Genomic DNA, 16,852 nt, shown 5'->3' with positions numbered 1-16,852 from the left:
CTCACTTAGGCTCGGTAGTGCCAGCCCCCCCAGATTTCCTTTCCTGAAGGACATTAGTGGAACAGATGGGTTTTTACAACAATCAACAATGGTCATCATTAGACTTCTAATTCCAAATTTTTATTGAATTCAAATTTCACCATCTGCAGTGGCGGGATTTGAACCATCAGTCCCCAGAGCATTACTCTGGGTTTCTGGTTTACTAGTCCAGTGACAACACCACTACGCTACCCCCTCCCCAGATGGAAGTCTTTGATTCTCTGTGATGAATATTCCTCCCCAGAAGGGGAATCAATCATCCCCATTTCCAGTTAACACACTTACCAATCGGATTTTGTGTTCTTCCTCAAGAATAAATAAGTTTTCCTTTTTCATGTAAAATTCTGCAGCATCCATCACGGCTTTCAATGGGAGGAGGCCTACAATCTGTGAGCCCACTACGGGCAAGTCCAAATCCTGTGAAGGGAATAGCATATTACCATGGCAACAATGGAGTACCAACTACATTCGCAAATTAAGAGTATTCAGAATGGCAAATAAGCTAAATCCCATTTGTTAGTTGGGATCATCTTCTTCCCAAAAGGTTGACTTGCCATGGATCTCCACCTCTGCTCGTCTGCCTGCCTTCACGCAATCCGCATAAGTCAACAATATCCAGTCCATTATATCCATCATCCATTTTCTCTTCGGCTTACTTTTCCTTTGTTTTCTGTTGATCTTCCTCTCCAACAACTGTCCCCATCCACCATCTGCTCTGCCAATGTGACCAAAGTGTTGTTTGTCACTCCAATGTCTTTTCCATCGGGCATAATGCTCGTTCGGAGAGCTGGTGCCGGCATGCTGGGCCAAATGGCCTCTTTCTGCTCCAAATTAATTCAGTGATTTTCTTTGATGTTCTTCATTCTGACAAAGATGGTCTTGATCACCTCAATTCTCCTTCGCATCTCATAATCACACCTCTGTCACATTCTGTGAAACTTCTACTTGTTCCAGGACATGTTAAATTTGTTTCAATTTTCACTTCTGGGGTTAGGTCTCTGCTTATCACAATTGCCTTGGTCTTCTTCACATTCATTTTTGATCCATATCCTTCACTCTTTGCTTTCACTTTATTTACAATTTTCTGTAATGCCTCATCTGACTCATAAGGACATAAGAACTAGGAGCTGGAGTAGGCAATTCAGCCCCTCGAGCCCGCTTCGCCATTCAATACCATCATGGTCGATCTCATCTCGGCCTCCCCATAACCCTTCATCCCACAAATAATCAGGAACCTATCTATCTCCTCCTTAAATCTGTGTACTTTTCTGGTGTCCATTGCACTCTGGGGTAGAGAATTCCACAGATTCGCCAACCTTTTCAATGAAGTGATTCCTCCTCATTTCTGTTTGAAATCTGCTACCCCTTAGCCTAAAATTATGACCTCTTGTTCTGGAATGTCCAGCAGGGGACATTCTACATCTACCCTGTCAATCCCCTTCAGCATCTTATATATCTCACTTAGATCTACGCACATTCTTCTGAACTCCAGCGAGTATGGGCCTAAACTGCTCAATCTTTCTTCATGAGGCAAGTTCTTCATCCCTGGAATCAATCTTGTGAACCTTCCCTGAACTGCCTCAAATGCATTCACATCCTTCCTCAAGTAAGGGGACCAAAACTGTGCACATTACAAACAATGCAGCGTTTTCTCCTCATATATTTTTTAAAAATGAATTTACAGGATGTGAATATCGCCGGCTGGGCCCTGGAGTCACATGCAGGCCAGATCGGATAAAGGCGTCAGATTTCCTTCCCTAACGGGCATTAGAGGACCAGATGGGTATTTACAACAATGGTATTGTGGTCATTATTAGACTTTTCATGACAGATTTTTACTAAATTCAATGGTTACCATCTGCCATGGTGGGATTCAAACCCAGGTCCCCGTGTCCTGGGTCTCTGGATTACTAATCCAGTGGCAATACCACAACACCACTACCTCCCCCTCTCGAGTTGTTGACATTCAACACCCTCCAACTGCAGTGTACTGGTTGAACGTAACACATTTCTAATGCACTATTTCTTTGATTGGGATGCTGTCTGACATACTGCTATGAAGTCTTATTACAGTGGATTGATTCCAGTATAGATTTGGAATTATCATGTTACCGTTGCTGTCAATTTCTAGTCCTCTTATTTTCTAATGGTACACTGCCTTCTTATAGTTTATAGCATATATACAGGTTTTTGCACTTCCAGGTGTCTTTCAATCACTACTCTCAAGTTAAAGATGCTCTCTCGTTTTCATTTCTTCGGTCTGATTCCTGACTAGTTATCTACCTCTGTTTCTGCAGACTGGATTATTAGAATAATTTTAATCACATGGCTCTGAACACTCTTTCCCTTTCTTTGAAAGTTTAATAAACACTGCAAAAGATTCTCAGGTGGGAACGATGTTTCAGAGGTCTGTCAAAATCCCAACATTGACATTCAGGGATTTCAGACAGCCTGTTGATCTCATCAGTTCCTTTGCTTTCATTTTTTTGATTGCTCTAATGATTTCTGCCTCAATTATCTCTGGTCCTTCTCCACTCTCAGATGATGTCATTTCATAGAACCATAAAGTGCAGAAGGTGGCCATTCGGCCCATTGAGCGTGCACCAACCCTCTGAAAGAGCACCCCACCTAGGCCCACTCCCCCACCCTATCCCCAATAACCTCACCAAACCTGCACATTTTTGGACACTAAGGGCAATTTAGCATGGCCAATCCACCTAACCTGCACATCTTTGGACTGTGGGAGGAAACCGGAGCACCCGGAGGAAACCCACGCGGACATGGGGAGAAAAGGCAAACTCCACACAGTCACCCAAGGCTGGAATTGAACCTGGGTCCCTGGCGCTGTGAGACAGAACTGCTAAACATTGTGCCACCCTGCCACCCTTCTGTCTTAATTTTATATAGTGCTCTGATGTACTCCACCCGTCATCTCCCTACACTTTATTTTTAAAGAGAATTTACCTCTTTATACAGCCACTATTTGTAATTTTACTTCCTATCTGTTAGTGCTTCAACTTCTCATGCAATAATCTCATCTTGTGCCTTTTCTCCAGCTCTTCTAAATCCTTGCAGTGATCTTCATAACACTTTCCTCGGCCTCTCCTCACACTTTTCATATCTGTTTTTCTGCACACTTCATACTTTCATATTCTTCTTTATTGTTCTTTTCTGACTCCTTTTCTCCATCATCTGTCATCCACCGTTGATGTTGCCTTCTCTTTTTTTTAGGGATGCCTCAGTTACAGAGTGTTTCATACTGTTTCAACGTTGTCTGATGCATTCCTGCCATTTCCTCCTCCCTAAGGTCTTGATTCCTGATTCTAAGTTTCATACTTTTAGTGACCTCTGCCGAACACTCCATCATCACATTTTCCCCATCAGCCTGTCTAGGTTGAACTTGCTCTTTCATGGGATTTCCATTTGGGACTTTTCAGCTTATAATATCCACAGGAGTCCCGAGAAGTTTTAAACTCAAAGGTTTATTCAGTTAAAGAAATGCAAGGGGGCAAAGCAGCAAGCAGTACATCCAGTCCCAGCTGGGATCATCCGAAAAAGCTGGTTCCAAAGATTGCTGGCTGTTATCTGTCTGATTTAACGAGCCTCGCTGTTCGGCCTCCGCCCCTCAGTGGGGGAGCTCGTATTCCACGAGTCCCATAGGGAGATCAATTGGGTCATCGTGAGGGTTACTACACAGTTTCATTAAAAGCAGGCAGCAATCAAAATTGATGTCTGCACCAGGGCTTCGATGCTGTTCTTATCTCTCTCACTGATCATCAGGTTTGATTTCTGTAGACATCCCCTGGACTCCTCCAGGAGTCTCCTTGGATGATGATCGAATAGCAAATAATTTCAACTTCGAGCAATAAGTCCCATCAATTTAAGTTTAAAATGTTATTTGAAGCTGAAGGATACAATTCCTGTTGCTACCATTTCCTGGCCTTACAGCAAGCAGCCTGCAGTACATAAATGATGAAGATAAGCCATTAAATAGCGGAGCTGGCAACAGAAGCTATATAATACAAACTGCAATGTACATTACCTTGGCATCCTTACAGACTTCTTCAAATACTGTGTGCAACGCAGTCACCTCAAAATCAAGAAGATTAATAGACACCTGGGCAAAATTGGCCTCTTCTAAGTACCAACCGATAGCCTGTACTTTGTTCAGACGTCCAGGCTGCAGAATACAAAGAATGAGTCACTGAGACACTTTCCAAATGGTTCCAAAACATTACTTTACAAGTTGCTCTCAGTCAGGGGAGGCAGTAGTGTAGTGGTATCAGTCAGGGGAGGCAGTAGTGTAGTGGTATCAGTCAGGGGAGGCAGTAGTGTAGTGGTATCAGTCAGGGGAGGCAGTAGTGTAGTGGTATCAGTCAGGGGAGGCAGTAGTGTAGTGGTATCAGTCAGGGGAGGCAGTAGTGTAGTGGTATCGTCACTGGACTGGTATTCCAAAGACCCAGGGCACTGGCCTGGGGACCCGGGTTCAAATCCTGCTACAGCAGATGGTAAAATTTGAATTCAATAAAAATCTGCAATGAAAAGTCTAATGATGCTGATTGGTGTAATAACCATCAGGTTCAGTAATGTCCTTCCTTAAGAGAAGGAAATCTGCCATCTTTCTCTGGTCTGGTCTACATGTGACTCCAGACCCACAGTTACCTTCCACTCAGTTCAAGGGCAATTAGGGTTTGGCACCAAGGCTGGCCTAGTCAGCAATGTCCAAATCCCCGGAAATAATTTTTTTAAAGCCCTTCACCAAAATGAGTTTCGGGCTCAGGTGTGATGGCTACCACCTCAATCTTACCAACACCAGTGACCCAGCTACCCCCAGGATCTCAATTCCCAACAATGCGATCTCCAAAAACCCTCTTCTATCCCTCATCATTGCATCGTTCTACCCCCTTTCAACTCCACCTCCTTCTGCTTCCACTCCAAATAACTTTATCAGCAAATCTATTGGGAATTTGAAAGAGCAATTATAAAATACGTGTTTGTGTAAAAAGGCTTCATTCTTATGCTGGGAGGTTACATTGACAAATTTGGAATGGTCATCGACATTGTGTCGTTTTGTACGTCTGATCTGTTATTCCTCACCCTCCTCCCCTTTCCTGTTATTCCTCATTCTCCTCCCCATTCCGGATATTCCTCATCCTCCTCCCCATTCCTGTTATTCCTCATCCTCCTCCCCACTCCTGTTCTCCTCACCCTCCTCTCCAGTTCCTGTTATTCCTCATCCTCCTCCCCTTTCCTGTTATTCCTCATTCTCCTCCCCTTTCCTGTTATTCCTCCTCCTCCTCCCCACTCCTGTTCTCCTCATCCTCCTCCCCATTCCTGTTATTCCTCATCCTCCTCCCCACTCCTGTTATTCCTCATCCTCCTCCCCATTCCTGTTATTCCTCATCCTCCTCCCCACTCCTGTTATTCCTCATCCTCCTCCCCATTCCTGTTATTCCTCATCCTCCTCCCCACTCCTGTTATTCCTCATCCTGCTCCCCATTCCTGTTATCCCTCACCCTCCTCCCCTTTCCTGTTATTCCTCATCCTCCTCCCCTTTCCTGTTATTCCTCACCCTCCTCCCCTTTCCTGTTATTCCTCATCCTCCTCCCCACTCCTGTTATTCCTCATCCTCCTCCCCTTTCCTGTTATTCCTCACCCTCCTCCCCTTTCCTGTTATTCCTCATCCTCCTCCCACTCCTGTTATTCCTCATCCTGCTCCCCATTCCTGTTATTCCTCATCCTCCTCCCCTTTCCTGTTATTCCTCCTCCTCCTCCCCACTCCTGTTATTCCTCATCCTGCTCCCCATTCCTGTTATTCCTCATCCTCCTCCCCTTTCCTGTTATTCCTCATCCTCCTCCCCTTTCCTGTTATTCCTCATCCTCATCCACATTCCTGTAATTCTTCATCCTCCTCCCCTTTCCTGTTATTCCTCATCCTCCTCCCCACTCCTGTTATTCCTCACCCTCCTCCGCTTTCCTGTTATTCCTCATCCTCCTCCCCTTTCCTGTTATTCCTCACCGTCCTCCCCTTTCCTGTTATCCCTCATCCTCCTCCCCACTCCTGTTATTCCTCATCCTGCTCCCCATTCCTGTTATTCCTCATCCTCCTCCCCTTTCCTGTTATTCCTCCTCCTCCTCCCCACTCCTGTTATTCCTCATCCTGCTCCCCATTCCTGTTATTCCTCATCCTGCTCCCCATTCCTGTTATTCCTCATCCTCCTCCCCTTTCCTGTTATTCCTCATCCTCCTCCCCTTTCCTGTTATTCCTCATCCTCATCCACATTCCTGTTATTCCTCATCCTCCTCCCCTTTCCTGTTATTCCTCATCCTCCTCCCCACTCCTGTTATTCCTCACCCTCCTCCCCTTTCCTGTTATTCCTCATCCTCCTCCCCTTTCCTGTTATTCCTCACCCTCCTCCCCTTTCCTGTTTTTCCTCATCCTCCTCCCCACTCCTGTTATTCCTCATCCTGCTCCTCATTCCTGTTATTCCTCATCCTCCTCCCCTTTCCTGTTATTCCTCATCCTCCTCCCACTCCTGTTATTCCTCATCCTGCTCCCCATTCCTGTTATTCCTCATCCTCCTCCCCACTCCTGTTATTCCTCATCCTCCTCCCCTTTCCTGTTATTCCTCATCCTCCTCCCCTTTCCTGTTATTCCTCATCCTTGGGCAGCAAGGTAGCATAGTGGTTAGCACAATTGCTTTACAGCTCCAGGGTCCCAGGTTCGATTCCCGGCTTGGGTCACTGTCTGTGCGGAGTCTGCACGTTCTCCCCGTGTCTGCGTGGGTTTCCTCCGGGTGCTCCGGTTTCCTCCCACAGTCCAAAGATGTGCAGGTTAGGTGGATTGGCCATGATAAATTGCCCTTGGTGTCCAAAATTGCCCTTAGTGTTGGGTGGGGTTACTGGGTTATGGGGATAGGGTGGAGGTGTTGACCTTGGGTAGGGTGCTCTTTCCAAGAGCCAGTGCAGACTCGATGGGCCAAGTGGCCTCCTTCTGCACTGTAAATTCTATGATCCTGCTCCCCTTTCCTGTTATTCCTCATCCTCCTCCCCTTCAGCTCCTGTTATTCCTCATCCTCCTCCCCACTCCTGTTATTCCTCATCCTCCTCCCCTTTCCTGTTATTCCTCATCCTCCTCCCCATTCCTGTTATTCCTCATCCTCCTCTGCATTCCTGTTATTCCTCATCCTCCTCCCCTTTCCTGTTATTCCTCATCCTCCTCCCCACTCCTGTTATTCCTCATCCTCCTCCCACTCCTGTTATTCCTCATCCTCCTCCCCACTCCTGTTATTCCTCATCCTCCTCCCCACTCCTGTTATTCCTCATCCTCCTCCCACTCCTGTTATTCCTCATCCTCCTCCCCTTTCCTGTTATTCTTCATCCTCCTCCCCATTCCTGTTATTCCTCATCCTCCTCCGCATTCCTGTTATTCCTCATCCTCCTCCCCTTTCCTGTTATTCCTCATCCTCCTCCCCACTCCTGTTATTCCTCATCCTGCTCCCCATTCCTGTTATTCCTCACCCTCCTCCCCTTTCCTGTTATTCCTCATTCTCCTCCCCATTCCGGATATTCCTCATCCTCCTCCCCATTCCTGTTATTCCTCATCCTCCTCCCCACTCCTGTTCTCCTCACCCTCCTCTCCAGTTCCTGTTATTCCTCATCCTCCTCCCCTTTCCTGTTATTCCTCATTCTCCTCCCCTTTCCTGTTATTCCTCCTCCTCCTCCCCACTCCTGTTCTCCTCATCCTCCTCCCCATTCCTGTTATTCCTCATCCTCCTCCCCACTCCTGTTATTCCTCATCCTCCTCCCCATTCCTGTTATTCCTCATCCTCCTCCCCACTCCTGTTATTCCTCATCCTCCTCCCCATTCCTGTTATTCCTCATCCTCCTCCCCACTCCTGTTATTCCTCATCCTGCTCCCCATTCCTGTTATCCCTCACCCTCCTCCCCTTTCCTGTTATTCCTCATCCTCCTCCCCTTTCCTGTTATTCCTCACCCTCCTCCCCTTTCCTGTTATTCCTCATCCTCCTCCCCACTCCTGTTATTCCTCATCCTCCTCCCCTTTCCTGTTATTCCTCACCCTCCTCCCCTTTCCTGTTATTCCTCATCCTCCTCCCACTCCTGTTATTCCTCATCCTGCTCCCCATTCCTGTTATTCCTCATCCTCCTCCCCTTTCCTGTTATTCCTCCTCCTCCTCCCCACTCCTGTTATTCCTCATCCTGCTCCCCATTCCTGTTATTCCTCATCCTCCTCCCCTTTCCTGTTATTCCTCATCCTCCTCCCCTTTCCTGTTATTCCTCATCCTCATCCACATTCCTGTAATTCTTCATCCTCCTCCCCTTTCCTGTTATTCCTCATCCTCCTCCCCACTCCTGTTATTCCTCACCCTCCTCCGCTTTCCTGTTATTCCTCATCCTCCTCCCCTTTCCTGTTATTCCTCACCGTCCTCCCCTTTCCTGTTATCCCTCATCCTCCTCCCCACTCCTGTTATTCCTCATCCTGCTCCCCATTCCTGTTATTCCTCATCCTCCTCCCCTTTCCTGTTATTCCTCCTCCTCCTCCCCACTCCTGTTATTCCTCATCCTGCTCCCCATTCCTGTTATTCCTCATCCTGCTCCCCATTCCTGTTATTCCTCATCCTCCTCCCCTTTCCTGTTATTCCTCATCCTCCTCCCCTTTCCTGTTATTCCTCATCCTCATCCACATTCCTGTTATTCCTCATCCTCCTCCCCTTTCCTGTTATTCCTCATCCTCCTCCCCACTCCTGTTATTCCTCACCCTCCTCCCCTTTCCTGTTATTCCTCATCCTCCTCCCCTTTCCTGTTATTCCTCACCCTCCTCCCCTTTCCTGTTTTTCCTCATCCTCCTCCCCACTCCTGTTATTCCTCATCCTGCTCCCCATTCCTGTTATTCCTCATCCTCCTCCCCTTTCCTGTTATTCCTCATCCTCCTCCCACTCCTGTTATTCCTCATCCTGCTCCCCATTCCTGTTATTCCTCATCCTCCTCCCCACTCCTGTTATTCCTCATCCTCCTCCCCTTTCCTGTTATTCCTCATCCTCCTCCCCTTTCCTGTTATTCCTCATCCTTGGGCAGCAAGGTAGCATAGTGGTTAGCACAATTGCTTTACAGCTCCAGGGTCCCAGGTTCGATTCCCGGCTTGGGTCACTGTCTGTGCGGAGTCTGCACGTTCTCCCCGTGTCTGCGTGGGTTTCCTCCGGGTGCTCCGGTTTCCTCCCACAGTCCAAAGATGTGCAGGTTAGGTGGATTGGCCATGATAAATTGCCCTTGGTGTCCAAAATTGCCCTTAGTGTTGGGTGGGGTTACTGGGTTATGGGGATAGGGTGGAGGTGTTGACCTTGGGTAGGGTGCTCTTTCCAAGAGCCAGTGCAGACTCGATGGGCCAAGTGGCCTCCTTCTGCACTGTAAATTCTATGATCCTGCTCCCCTTTCCTGTTATTCCTCATCCTCCTCCCCTTCAGCTCCTGTTATTCCTCATCCTCCTCCCCACTCCTGTTATTCCTCATCCTCCTCCCCTTTCCTGTTATTCCTCATCCTCCTCCCCATTCCTGTTATTCCTCATCCTCCTCTGCATTCCTGTTATTCCTCATCCTCCTCCCCTTTCCTGTTATTCCTCATCCTCCTCCCCACTCCTGTTATTCCTCATCCTCCTCCCACTCCTGTTATTCCTCATCCTCCTCCCCACTCCTGTTATTCCTCATCCTCCTCCCCACTCCTGTTATTCCTCATCCTCCTCCCACTCCTGTTATTCCTCATCCTCCTCCCCTTTCCTGTTATTCTTCATCCTCCTCCCCATTCCTGTTATTCCTCATCCTCCTCCGCATTCCTGTTATTCCTCATCCTCCTCCCCTTTCCTGTTATTCCTCATCCTCCTCCCCACTCCTGTTATTCCTCATCCTGCTCCCCATTCCTGTTATTCCTCATCCTCCTCCCCTTTCCTGTTATTCCTCACCCTCCTTCCCTTTCCTGTTATTCCTCATTCTGCTCCCCACTCCTGTTATTCCTCATCCTGCTCCTCATTCCTGTTATTCCTCATCCTCCTCCCCTTTTCTGTTATTCCTCACCCTCCTCCCCTTTCCTGTTATTTCACATCCTCCTCCCCACTCCTGTTATTCCTCATCTTCCTCCCCACTCCTGTTATTCCTCATCCTGCTCCCCATTCCTGTTATTCCTCATCCTCCTCCCCATTCCTGTTATTCCTCATCCTCCTCCCCTTTCCTGTTATTTCTCATCCTTGGGCAGCACGGTAGCATAGTGGTTAGCACAATTGCTTTACAGCTCCAGGGTCCCAGGTTCGATTCCCAGCTTGGGTTACTGTCTGTGCGGAGTCTGCACATCCTCCCCGTGTGTGCGTGGGTTTCCTCCGGGTGCTCCGGTTTCCTCCCACAGTCCAAAGATGTGCAGGTTAGGTGGATTGGCCATGCTAAATTGCCCTTAGTGTCCAAAATTGCCCTTAGTGTTGGGTGGGGTTACTGGGTTATGGGGATAGGGTGGGGGTATGGGCTTGGGTTGGGTGCTCTTTCCAAGAGCCGGTGCAGACTCGATGGGCCAAATGGCCTCGTTCTGCACTGTAAATTCTATGATCCTGCTCCCCTTTCCTGTTATTCCTCCCCCTCCTCTCCAGCTCCTGTTATTCCTCATCCTCCTCCCCTTTCCTGTTATTCCTCATCCTCCTCCCCTTTCCTGTTATTCCTCATCCTCCTCCCCTTTCCTGTTATTCCTCCCCCTCCTCTCCAGCTCCTGTTATTCCTCATCCTCCTCCCCTTTCCTGTTATTCTTCATCCTCCTCCCCTTTCCTGTTATTCCTCATCCTCCTCCCCAGCTCCTGTTATTCCTCACCGTCCTCCCCATTCCTATTATTCCTCCCCCCCCCCCCCCCCCCCCCGCCCCGCCATTCTCAATTTGCCCTTTCAATCTCTTCAGGCATGTGCAGGATTCCATGTGTTCCACCGCGGTTATCTGATGCCAATTGGCCAGTGACACCTGCCGCTAACATAGAAGTATGTTGACGTAATGCGGAGAATGCAGTGCTATTGTGACCTGGGGTTAAGCATCCCACCTGATGTGACTCTCCTTTGAAGTCAATGAACAGCAACATGCCCCATCTTCTTATTCCCTCCTTGCATGTTGGGTTAAAATAACTCAGGTAATCTGTTAGAAGCTGGGGATTGGTTGAAGGACAGATTTGTTAGGCGACCCCTGCTACAGCACAATGTCTGTCAGGGCTTTTCAGGCTGGGTGGATTATTCTGGATATGATTTGGAGTCAATTTTGAGGAAACCCATACCTAATGGGTTGTTTTTAAAGGGTACACTGATTATGATCCTATACCAGACCCCAAGAATGCCAGAATACTGCCTAGAAACCCCAATATTTTATTTCATTTTTGTAAGACTGTGGGGGAAGGACATCTCACTCCAGAAGTGATTACACAAAGAAAATATGTTAAAACAAACTTTATTACTAACACAGTATTAAAATCTCTGTAACATCACACAAGAAAATAGCTTACAATTACCCTTCAAATAACGATAATCAATACAGTGAAACAATAACCCTTAACTGCTATCTTTATTCCCACTCAAACAACAGAACCATCTCAGCTCTCAATCCACTTTCAAATACAGTTAGCACTCAGGAATACATGCTGTACAGAAATGTCTGGATACTCTACCTTGAGAAAGAAAGATCTTTTGACTGCTTTAAAGAGACCTGGTCCTATCAAGACAATGCAGGATCTGTAGCTCAAGTCTGCAGAAATTCTGGCTGTTATCTTCAGAAGCTGCTTCTCAGCTGGTTTCAACTCACCTTCCAGCCGCACAATTCTGAACTGCTGAGAAATAAACTGCTAATATCTTCAACTGGACTGCAGTGAGAGCAGATGCTTGACTTCTGCTCCGATCCTAATCTAAAATTCAACTAAATTGCTTTTCTGCAAAATGCTTGGTACCTTAGCTCCTCCCATTAATTACATCATCTTACCAAGCTGAAACACAAGCGGCGGGATTGTCCATTCCTGAGACTAAGTGTTGACTCCGGCGCAGGATGCGTGGAGTTCCACGACAGCAAAACTGGTGCCGCACCTGTACCAATTCAGCTACTGTTGAGGGGCGAGCACTGGCACCATGCGGAACACAATCAATTCCAAGGAGAAATGGTGTTGGATTCGCCGGGTCCGAGATTGACACTCGGGAGGCAGACAAGCTGCAGCCGTATATATACACTTAACCTCTCTCTCTCTCCCCCCCCCCCCCACACACCACACCCCATCCCAGCTAACAAGATGGCAGCGAGGAGAGCGATATCCTGTTTTACAGACGCCGAGCTGGAGACGATCCCGGACACGGGGGAGAAGAGGCGGGAAGGAGGCTGTACCCTGTACCCTGGATAGGAAGGAGGCTGCCAGTAACCGCCATTCAACTTGCCTGGACGCAGGTGGCAGAGGTGGTCAGCGCCAGGAGCAACACTGTCCGGACCTACCGACAATGCCATAAAATACTGCACAACCTCCTGAGGGCAGCCAAGGTGAGTAGTCAACACTGTGCCCTGGCACTAACCCCCACTCCCAACACACCCGTACCCCGACATGCCCCCCACCCGGAGGCCGTCCTCACCCCACATGCCGGCACCCATACCGACCACCATGGCCGAATGCCCTGCCCACTGAGGCCACCAGCTACCCACTCCTTGGGCTGCATGCGTCGGACTGTCTAACACTGACATTTACTGTCTCATAAAATCTCATAAAATCTCATAAACCAAAACCCCTTTTTAAGGACGTGGCTGAGCACTCTGCATTCTCACTTGAATAAAACTGGCTTTGCCGGAGATTCTGGCACCATCTCACCAGTAGGTTTCCCCTTCCGGAAAGCAAACTATATCTTTTAAGTTACTAAAGCAGGTAGCTACAATCAATGGGTTTTTGCTGGAACAGATATTTAAATGAAAATATAGAAAGACAGGGGAAAAAACATTTCTTCCTCCGAGTCCACAGCAATCAAATCTGAAAGTGAAACCAAAAACAGCTCACAGAGCCACAGCCCAGCTCCACCCACACAATGACATCACTGAAGCCATGTGATAAGACAAAAACCTTTCTTAAAGGGACACTCCCATGACATTCTAAACACCTGCACAATGTTACAACTTGCCTCGGTGCTCTGTCAGAACAGTGTGAAGGGTGGGCTGGTTTGGGCTGGCCGGGGGGTGGGGGGAGGGATGCGGAGCGGGTGGGGTGGGGGAATAGGCAGACATTGTGAGCGGCCTGGGCTCCCCACCCTCCCTGGGCTCCCGATCACCCCCTCTCCCTCTTCCTCCCCACCGCCGCCACCACAGTCACCCCAAGGGTTCAATGGGACCGTGTGATGGAATGACCAGATCACATGAAGGGATCACCCAAGTGGACGGTGGAAAGTGCTACCATGGGCAGAAGTCAGATGTTGTCAAACAATGCGGAGCACAAGAGCTCATCGCAGAGCGGGTTGTCATCATCCTCCACTCCAGGGACCAGACCCAGTGTTCCTGCCAACCCCGTAGTGTGGCAGGTATGTATCATGGAGGGGGTTGCAGGCGGGGGCTGGCCGAGGGGGGGGTGGGATGCGGTGTCCATGCCGCTGGCCATTCCCCCCCCCACCCCCTCCGCTAGTCGTAGAACCTTGAGGCGATCAGTGTCCCATGCACGTTGGTCCTGGCACACACGTCGTGCGGCCTCCCGGGCTCCATGTCCTGCCCACCCTACCCCTCCCCGCATCCTCCACGAGGCCTGGTGTTCATCCTCCTCCTCTAGCAAGTCACCATCACCTCTGCTGCACAATGTTGTGCAGAATGCCATGATGCGGGCGACCCTCCAGAGTGCCCTCCAGAGTGGTCCACGCACCTGAACCGCATCTTCAAGGGGCTGAAGTACCACTCGATCACAATCATGGTCGCTGCAAGGACATCGTTGAAGCGGGTCTCCGCGTCGGTCTGTGGCCTCCAGATAGGTGTCATCAGCCACGGCCGCAGTGGATAATCCTTGTCCCCCAGGAGCCAGTCCCCAGCCGGGGGTGCATCTCAAACATTTCAGGAAACATCGAGTGTGCCAGGATGAAGGCGTTGTGCACACTGCCCAGGTATTGGGTGCAGCTGTGTATGATGCACAGCTGATGGTCACATATCAGCTGCACGTTCATCGAGTGGAACCCCTTTCGGTTGCGTACAGCAGCCTGTCATCTGCAAGTTCCCCGTTGGGGACATGCATCCCATCAATCACCCCCTGGACCTGGGGCATGTCTGCGATGGCGGCGAATCCCGCTACCCGGGCATCCTGGTGGGCTCGGTCCACATTGAAATGGATGTATTGAGCCAACTGGGCATACAGGGCCTCCGTGATGGTACGGATGCACCAGTGCACTGAGATCTGTGGGATCCCAGACAGGTCCCCACTTGGCGCATGGTAGGACCTCGTCACGTAAACGTTTAGGGTGACTGTCACAGTGATTGCAACCGGGAGCGGGTGTCCTCACCCATACCCCCGCAGTGCCAGGTGCGCCATCATCTGGCAGATATATCGCACTGTCTCTCCGCTCAGCCGGAGTCATCGATGACATGCCCGGCCCGGTAGGTTCTCGAATGACAGGCGCTGCCAGTACACAAGGCCTCATGCGGCGCCTCCTTCGCACCCCTTCTCATCTGCCTGTTAGGTGGCTGGTTCTCCATCCTGGGTGACTGCCTCCTGTTCCTCTGAGGCACGCTCCACTGCTGCAGCTCCCTCCTCCTCTTTGAGCAGCTCCAGCTCGTACAGCCACAGGGCATTCCCCAGGACTGTGGCGACCAGCAGGAAGGCCACCATTGTTGGTTGTTTACCAAAATCCATTGTCTGCAGTGGTATAAGGCCGACATGTTAGCATGGTGAATATCCCTGTGCCCAACCAAGACCACCGGGCTACATGGTGGCCCCGGTTGGCACTGCGGGCTCTGCCCCTGCCTGTCCCCTCCCTATCTCCACACCCCTAGCCTCATCATTGCCCAGCACTGTGGGGCCTCTGGCCCTGGTGCCCGTCACCCGTCACTGCTTGATGGCGCTGCCCTTGCCAGTGGCCCCACCCGGCGCTCCCGCAGGTGCTATTGTGGGTGTTGCCCTTGAATGGGCTGCGTGATGCCCCACCGGTGGATGGCAGCCAGGTTTGTTGGGGAGGGGGGGTCTGGGGGAGGGGGGCTCCAATACGGCCGGTGTCACTCTGCAGAGCCAGGGACCAAGATGGGTGGTCAGTGGGATGTGCAGCAAGATGCCTTGCAGCCCGCGGCAGTGGCGGTCTGTGACCGAACACCACCCTAGTCCCATGGGGGGTCTCCCTCGTCAGCCACCACGCCGGGTTTTACGATTTTTAAAAGCACAAGTGAACCGCGGCGTCGGGAACTCGGCCCATTGGAGGCGTAGAATCGCGGATGTCCTAGAGAATACCTGGTCGGGCCCACTAACGACATGCAAACAATGATTCCTATACCTGCATTCTAGACCGCATTGACACCGCTGTCGAGGTGACGGAGAATTGCGATTTGACGTCAATTCGGTACCTGCTGCGATTTCGGCGTCAGAACCAATTCTCCGCCCAATCGCGTTTCCTGATTTCGGCGTCGGCCAATGGAGAATCCCACCCAATGTATCTAATTAACTTCACATGGAAGTGTCCATTTATCATCCTGAGACACTTCCCTTTATTTCAAATAAAACTCCATTAGCCCAAGCTTTTATGGTACCTTAATTGCATCTCTGGCTCCCAAAACCTTTCAAACCATGATCCTTTAAAAACACTGCTGCAGTGGTCAAACACACGCTATCCAAGGGTGGGGTTCTCCGTCCCATCGCACCAGATGTCCGGTGCTGCACGCCCCAGGGATTCTCCGTTTCGCCAGCCAATGAGGTTTCCCATTCTGAGCAGCCCCACGTCGTCGGTAAATCCCTGGTCTGCCGGCGCAACAGCGGCGAATCAAGCCCCCAGGCTTTCAACCTTTACTGCACCAAATACATATAGTACAATATCTGAACTTTCTACATGAATCACACTTCCAGCTGAGTTTACATTGAATAACACTAACCCGCTCCTTCCCTCGGCCCTGTTCTCGGAGGTTGAGAGCGATACGATGAGCTTGCTCCTTGGTGCTCAGCAGGTTAACATTGTACGCAATGAGGAAATTTCGCGCTCCTGTTACGGTGGCCCCCCAACGTGGAACAAAAGTTGCCGGACCAAAATCCGGAGCCCATTCGGGATTCTGCAGCTGCAATGGGATAGGGTGAAATATTATACATAACCCACAGGTCAGAAGGCACTGAAGTGTTGCTGAGGCCCCATGTTTATCCTCTTGAATGGGCCGTCAAGTGACATTTTCCTAATTAAGCCAATCAAGGTCCATTTATCACCCTGAGATACTTCTCTACAGAAACACACCATGCAGGTGAGTGGACCAGGAACATCTCACACAACAACAGCAAGTATCAGGATCTGGCTAAAGAGCTTCGGGACTTGAGAAAATATTCAATCACTTTTCTCTCAAGGTTATGTTAAATTTGTCACAAAAAATAGTTCTCCAAACAAAAATATTACAAAAAGCTGTGATTATGTCAATCAGCCATTTGAGGATGTTCTGAGGGTGGGGTTGCCAACGCTCCAGGATGAGCCTGGAGTGTAGGAAAGGAGGCCTCCAGCCACAAAGGCCGGCCCGCCGATCAGTACGGGGGGCCGGACAGGAGGGGTAGGTCAGTCTGGGAGTGGGGGGGGCTGGACAGGAGGGGTAGGTCAGTCTGGGAGTGGGG

At 49.7% G+C, this 16,852-nt stretch overlaps 1 protein-coding gene across 3 annotated transcripts in view; it reads right to left on the bottom strand.

Moving 5' to 3' along the window:
* ftcd (formimidoyltransferase cyclodeaminase) overlaps positions 1 to 16,852 on the bottom strand; it is a 125,421-nt gene that overhangs the window by 73,414 nt on the left and 35,155 nt on the right. For 2 of the 3 annotated variants that reach the window (XM_072484031.1, XM_072484022.1), the window contains 3 exons: positions 16,138 to 16,317; positions 4,082 to 4,219; positions 325 to 456 (listed from right to left, as the gene is read on the bottom strand). In XM_072484031.1, the coding sequence (XP_072340132.1) occupies positions 325 to 456; positions 4,082 to 4,219; positions 16,138 to 16,317 (450 nt within the window). The remainder of the gene's footprint in view (positions 1 to 324; positions 457 to 4,081; positions 4,220 to 16,137; positions 16,318 to 16,852) is intronic. The other variant, XM_072484038.1, reaches the window with a different exon arrangement.

Source organism: Scyliorhinus torazame, chromosome 2 (assembly GCF_047496885.1).
Source record: "Scyliorhinus torazame isolate Kashiwa2021f chromosome 2, sScyTor2.1, whole genome shotgun sequence".
NCBI lineage: Eukaryota > Metazoa > Chordata > Chondrichthyes > Carcharhiniformes > Scyliorhinidae > Scyliorhinus > Scyliorhinus torazame.
The sequence above is the reverse complement of the archived record's forward strand: the minus strand, read 5'-3'. Positions and strand labels throughout refer to the sequence as shown.